This window comes from Portunus trituberculatus, chromosome 19, assembly GCF_017591435.1.
Source record: "Portunus trituberculatus isolate SZX2019 chromosome 19, ASM1759143v1, whole genome shotgun sequence".
NCBI lineage: Eukaryota > Metazoa > Arthropoda > Malacostraca > Decapoda > Portunidae > Portunus > Portunus trituberculatus.
Window position 1 is genome coordinate 19,673,464 of NC_059273.1, and position 6,397 is coordinate 19,679,860.

The following is a 6,397-nucleotide window of genomic DNA, read 5'->3' on the forward strand; positions in this document are numbered from 1 at the left end:
GAGGGCCCATGGAGTGTAGCAGCCACCACAGCTCCTCGGCAGGGCCTAGAAACACTACGTCTGTGTCCACATACACTGCCGAGTCTTGGTCAGGAAGCGCCTCCGCCATGAACTGTTTGGCCCACGCACACGGGCGCCAGTGTCTCTTGATGACGGGCTCGTTCCGCGGCAACCAGATGGGCCGGTGCTGCAGGAGGAGGCGGCGACGTGGAAGGCTGGCGGTGAGGTTGAGCACTTTGTTGAAGGTGTCAAGAGTGTCGGTCATGACAATGATGCGCCACAGCGGAGACTTTGTGAAATAAAGCAAGGTTTTTAGCATGGTGGTGAGCTGTTCTGCTTGTCTTGACCACGAACGTACCCTTTCATTAAGTGTCACGGTGCTGGATGTCGATGATGCCTCTCTGCCCGTAACGGATTGACAGATTGCTATTACCATGGGTGCTTTCAAAGACGGACTGCCATATACTACTGATTGGTGTGTTTTATTGATAATTTCATGTTTTGATTCGGTGCTTTTTGGACTTGATAGAAAAATCATATAGCTTAAGTAGAAAAATGTGATTAAGACCAGTGATGAAGTAACTCTACGGCCTCGCTTCATGGTTATGTCTTTCTTTTCCTCATTTGAAGGGAATATTCATCATTGATAATGTTCTTTCACAATAATTCGTGTCTTAATGAACATTGGCTTATCTCAACCGCCTTACCGAACTTTAGTGTCTCATATCAGTAATGCGTCACACCATCCTTTTTTTTTTCTTTTATCTGCTTCAAACAACGGATGTTAAAATAATTTTTGGGTTTTATTGTGGCATAAGCTTTTTCCTTTTTCTTTTTTACTATATATACATTGGTTATCACCAGGTTTCCACTGTTACTAGTTTCCCCATTTTCCCTTATGTGGTAATGCCGCGGCGAGCGTTCCCTCGCCACAGTCCAGACTGCCACATTAGTGCGTCGCTGTAGGAGTGTTGATACTCCGCCACGTCAGCAAGTCATTTTCTCCCGTCTTCCTTTCCTCCTTTGTACTGTTGCCATTGGATCACATTGTTGTTGTTGTTGTTGTTGTTGTTATTATTATATCTTTAGTTTTTTTATTTTTATCGTCATTGTCATCATCATTGATTCATCATTATTATCAATTCATCATCATCATCAATTCATCAGTTTATCATCAATTAATCAATTTATTATTATTATTATTATTATTATTATTATTATTATTATTATTATTATTATTATTATTACTACTACTACTACTACTACTACTACTACTACTACTACTACTACTACTACTTCTACCACCATCACCACCACCACCACCACCACCACCACCACCACCACAATCAGCACTACTACTACTACTACTACTACTACTACTACTACTACTACTACTACTACTACTACTACTACTACATAACTCCTGACGAGTTCAGGATTCGCATTGCTAAAGTAAAGAAATGACAAATACATAAATATTTCGGCAGCTTTCGTAATTGGGAGAATGTTATTTTTATACTTATACTGATTTACTTATTGCATTTTTTCTCTTATCCTTTACAATACTTAATCTAAATAGTAGTAGTAGCAATAGGAGGAGGAGGAGGAGGAGGGGGGGTAATGATGGATAAGATTCTATGACAAGGAATAAGTGAGCAATTGATATTAACGATTAAGTATGTCGGGGAATGTTTCAGCAGTCAGTCCTAATAAGTCTCCAAGTTATCTGTTTTTCCAGTCGTTAGGCACCAATATTCAGTTGGAAACTATCGACTTGCAATTTCAGTCGCAAACTGACATGTGTGAACCCGTCATTATTCTTAGCTATTTCCTTAAGGCACCGGTACAAAAAACTAACTGAAAGCGCCAGTCACACTAATATTACTTCCTTGAACTAATTATATGCGTTTTGGTCTTTGGATACTTCAAATATTCTGTATGCATCCCTTTCACAGTAAAGCCAAGGCCATAGTCGTCCTTATAATGTCGGCCACAAGTGTTGGGTGACGTGCGCGCCTACACGTATGTGTGTATGTTACTATGTTTATCTTTTATGTATGTGCGAATGTAGGTAAGAGAGTATCAATAGCTTCGTTAACAGGGAAGGGAATTCTCAAATAGTGTTTATTGATATGTACGAAAAAAAAAAAAATACTAATATCTAATTCTTGGTCACAGGGTTTCATCACAGTAACGCTTAGATGGTCCCCAATGATAATGTTATCGTGTCCTACTTGATGCTTCTCAGTAGGAATTAAGTAATGATGATAGTAATGATGATGATGATAGTAATAATAATAATAATGATAATGATAAATATGATAATAATAATAATAATAATAATAATAATAATAATAATGATGATAATAACAAACATTATTTGACATTTCAAATGGCAAAAAACCCATAAGATTGGTTGGTGTGTTAAAACAGTAATACAAAGATGAGCATGAAAGAGAAAAAGAAAACTCGGTAAGAATACTTTTGATCTTCGTAACAGATTTGTAGAAGAAATGTCCAGTGATGCTCTCTACCTGATCGTGAGACAAGATTGTGCCCTGTTGGCCATGACGGGTAGTGAAGAGGTGAGGAGGGTCTGGTCAGGCCGCCGGTGGCAGCTTGAGGGTGGTGGCCATGGCTGCATCGGCCAGGCGGAGCGTGAGGGCATGATTCAGCCCGGAGTGGTTGCTGCAGGGGAAGATGTGCGCCCAGTAATCAGCCAGAGAGAGATGACCCTCCACCTTCATTAGCAATAACCGTGGGTCGTCCGCCAACCGTAATCGAGACAAGTCAGTGTACATCACCTGACAGCGAGAAGAAATTTTGCGTTACAAATGAGTCCTGACTATTTTAGTTCTACTAACGCCATGAACAACGACATATAAATTGATAAAATTATATGAAATACTTTGCCTTAAGGAGCAAGGTTATCAATGATTCAATTAAAGAAAAAAGTTTTTACTAAACGAACCAGAAATTTCCTGTCTATAAATCTGAAGAAGGATGTGCCTGCACCATGTAGAACGAGAATGCCAGCTGAGAGGCAGTCTGCACATGGTGGCGCCTCACGGAAGCAGCTGGTAGGGGAAAAGTTCCAGCGTGACGTCACCTCCAGCAAAAGGTGAGGTTTGTGTAGGAGATAATGGTTGAGGGCGTCCTGGTCGTGGCGAGGTGGCGGTGTAATGACTCCAAAGTCAAGTATGGCGCTGCCTAGGCCTCCTCCAGGCAGCTGGCGCAGACGTGTCAGGTTTGCCACCATGACGCCTGTATTGAGTCCCACTCTGCCTGCGAAGGGTCGCTTGGGAGTGTCGAGTAGGTACTGAGGTTCGGGGGCCAGGGCCAGGGCTTGCCGAGGACCCATGGAGTGTAGCAGCCACCACAGCTCCTCGGCAGGGCCTAGAAACACCACGTCTGTGTCCACATACACTGCCGAGTCTTGGTCAGGAAGCGCCTCCGCCATGAACTGTTTGGCCCACGCACACGGGCGCCAGTGTCTCTTGATGACGGGCTGGTTCCGCGGCAACCAGATGGGCCGGTGCTGCAGGAGGAGGCGGCGACGTGGAAGGCTGGCGGTGAGGTTGAGCACTTTGTTGAAGGTGTCAAGAGTGTCGGTCATGACAATGATGCGCCACAGCGGAGACTTTGTGAAATAAAGCAAGGTTTTTAGCATGGTGGTGAGCTGCTGAGCTTGTCTTGACCACGACTCCTGTATTCGTGTTACGAAGTCTGGATCATCTGTTTCGTTCTTTGAGATGCTGAGCAGTCTGATGTCTCCTTTATCTTCTAAAGCGTCACAGACAACAATAACCATCGGGGACACCAGAGAAGGACTCCCTTCAATCAAGGGTTGAGGAATTACATCATATCTGTTTATTGTCTTCATGGAATATTTATCAAAGTTCTGATTCTTGGACAGAAACATGAAGAAGCACATGAAGACAATCCCAGCAAAAAAGGGAGTCACTCTAGGGGCACGGTGGAACATTTGAATTAAATATCCGACAAAAAATTCTTACCTGGAACCAAATAGTGTATATAAAGTGTCGTGCATAGGACTAGAAGACGTATTTGTTATATATGACCAGCACAGGTGCAAGTGCATACTTTCATGAAAACATCCATACAACGCATTTTATTCTTTTTTTTTCATATTGTTGCTCTTTATTTTTCTCAAGTTACGTGTCACATTCTAAAACAACTGAGAAATCCCCGTGATATATATATATATATATATATATATATATATATATATATATATATATATATATATATATATATATATATATATATATATATATATATATATATATATATATATATATATATATATATATATATATATATATATATATATATATATATATATATATATATATATATATATATATATATATATATATATATTTATTTATTTATTTATTGTTATATATAATATTTATCTAAATCATTAATGCAAGAGTGCTGTGCTAGTTGCTGACAACTTGCTCACAAGATCACGTTTTGTGTTTGCACTGAAGTGGTACTGAGGAACTGCACCATTGCAAGACACCCGATGATGCCAGGAAGGTCACTAATATTATGCCTTCCGTTTTTTCCTGCTTGCATGCTGAAGGAAAAACAGTTGCAAATACTACAATAAGAAACGAATGAAATGACGGTTGCGCATATAGAACAAGACGTGATCTATGTATATAGTAACGTTACTTATGATATAATGAAATTACTATACTCTGAGCATTATGTATCAGAGAAAGTGTTAGAAAATTACAGCTTCCAATATCAACCACAAAGCTTTCTCGATGTACAGCAGCAGTTTGAATAAACAGGTCTTGTAACTTGAAGATACAGACACAACTTATTATCAATCACATCATAATATGCCAGGAGGAGGTAAAGTAGACACCTACCGAAACAATAATTTACTCCCAGCGAGGTTAAATAGCACTAGTTCAATAGTTCTATTCTGAACCAGTTCTGGTCTGAATCAGTTCGCTAGTTGTGATCTCGCTCGCTGAACGTTTCCCTTTGTGTCTCACAACTCGAGGAGGCAGCTACAGCCTGCCCTCTAAAGGCAACTCTCCTCATAACACAAAACAAAAAGCATTTATTACACACACACCCTTCACTCAAAATTCAAAATGGCGCCTCACAACCCAGTCTCAGAGTATCCCTTCTGGGGAGGGAACCAGAAATGTCCCCAAGTCGGACTGCTCTCTCGGTAGCTATCAAAATGTCTTGACACCTCCCTCAACTTTTTCTTCATGAACTCATACAACATTCGTGGTCTTAGATCTAATTTTCAATCTGTTGAACACCACCTTTTCTCTACTAAACCTCATCTTTTCCTCACCGAAACACAGTTGCATGTCTGAGGCAACTGACAGTAACCTCTTTTCTGTTCCCTCCTACTTTCTCTATCCTTATTTTCGTTCCTAAGCTGGATGTTGCGTCTATGTGCGCAACGACTTGTCATGCTCTCGTGCCCACGCTTTTGAATCTTCCTAGTTTTCCACCATCTGGCTTCAACTTGATAGTAATTTTCTAACGAAATTTGTCTGTGCTGTCTATCTCTCCCTAACTCCTTTGACTATAGTAAATTCTTTAACTATTTAACTTTTAAAGTGGACCACATTTTGTCCCTTGTCCTTTCGCTGAGATCTCCATCCTTGGGGATTTCAATGTTCACCACCAGCTTTGGCTTTCCTCTCCCTTCACTGACCATCCTGGTGAATTAGCCTTCAAATTTGCTATTCTCCATGACCTAGAGCAGTGATAGTCAACCTGGGTGCATGGTGCACCCCAGGGTGCATGATTTTTTTCAAAGGGTACATGGAAATAATGGGGTACATGACAAGGCTAGTGTGTACAAGAATGCACACTACGAAAAGGTGTTTTAGGAAGAAAATTGTATCTATTTCCCTGATCAAGAGGCAAGAGCACTCGAAGAATGTATGTGGATTGTGAACCCCTTTGTCTCAGCTAATACCAGATTAGCCAATCTGGAATCATTGACACCTACTTTGCTAGAACTGTCCACTGATTTTGCACAGAAGTCATCATTCCATGAATTCTCCTACTATGGAGATTTCTGGTGCTCACTTTTAGGAATTCCAGAGTACCAAGAACTTGCACGAATGGCCATGACTTATCTAGTGCGGATGCCAACAACATATCTGGCAGAGAAAGGCTTCTCTAATCTGGTGGATATTAAAACAAAAAAGCGAAACCAGTTACAAGATGTGGATTCTCTGATGAGGGGGGCACTGGAAAGTGAAATAAAACCTCGCTTTGAAAAGATTGTTGGAACAATGCAGCAGCAACCCAGCCACTGAATATAAAACCTTTTTAATTTGCTGTTTTATAACTTGTGTGTATACAATGTGATATTCCATTTGTA

The 6,397-nt window shown here is 40.6% G+C and overlaps 1 protein-coding gene across 5 annotated transcripts in view; it reads right to left on the minus strand.

The window, feature by feature from the left end:
- LOC123506366 (glucoside xylosyltransferase 1-like) overlaps positions 1-4,194 on the minus strand; it is a 5,625-nt gene extending 1,431 nt beyond the window's left edge. For 2 of the 5 annotated variants that reach the window (XM_045258432.1, XM_045258430.1), the window contains exon 1: positions 1-1,063. This exon is cut by the window's left edge. In XM_045258432.1, coding sequence (XP_045114367.1) covers positions 1-601 — 601 coding nt within the window. In that variant the 5' untranslated portion in view covers positions 602-1,063. Of the gene's footprint in view, positions 1,064-2,534; positions 2,805-2,971 lie in introns of those variants that run through there. The other 3 variants (XM_045258429.1, XM_045258431.1, XM_045258433.1) reach the window with 3 other exon arrangements.
- Between the last annotated feature and the right edge of the window lie 2,203 nt (positions 4,195-6,397).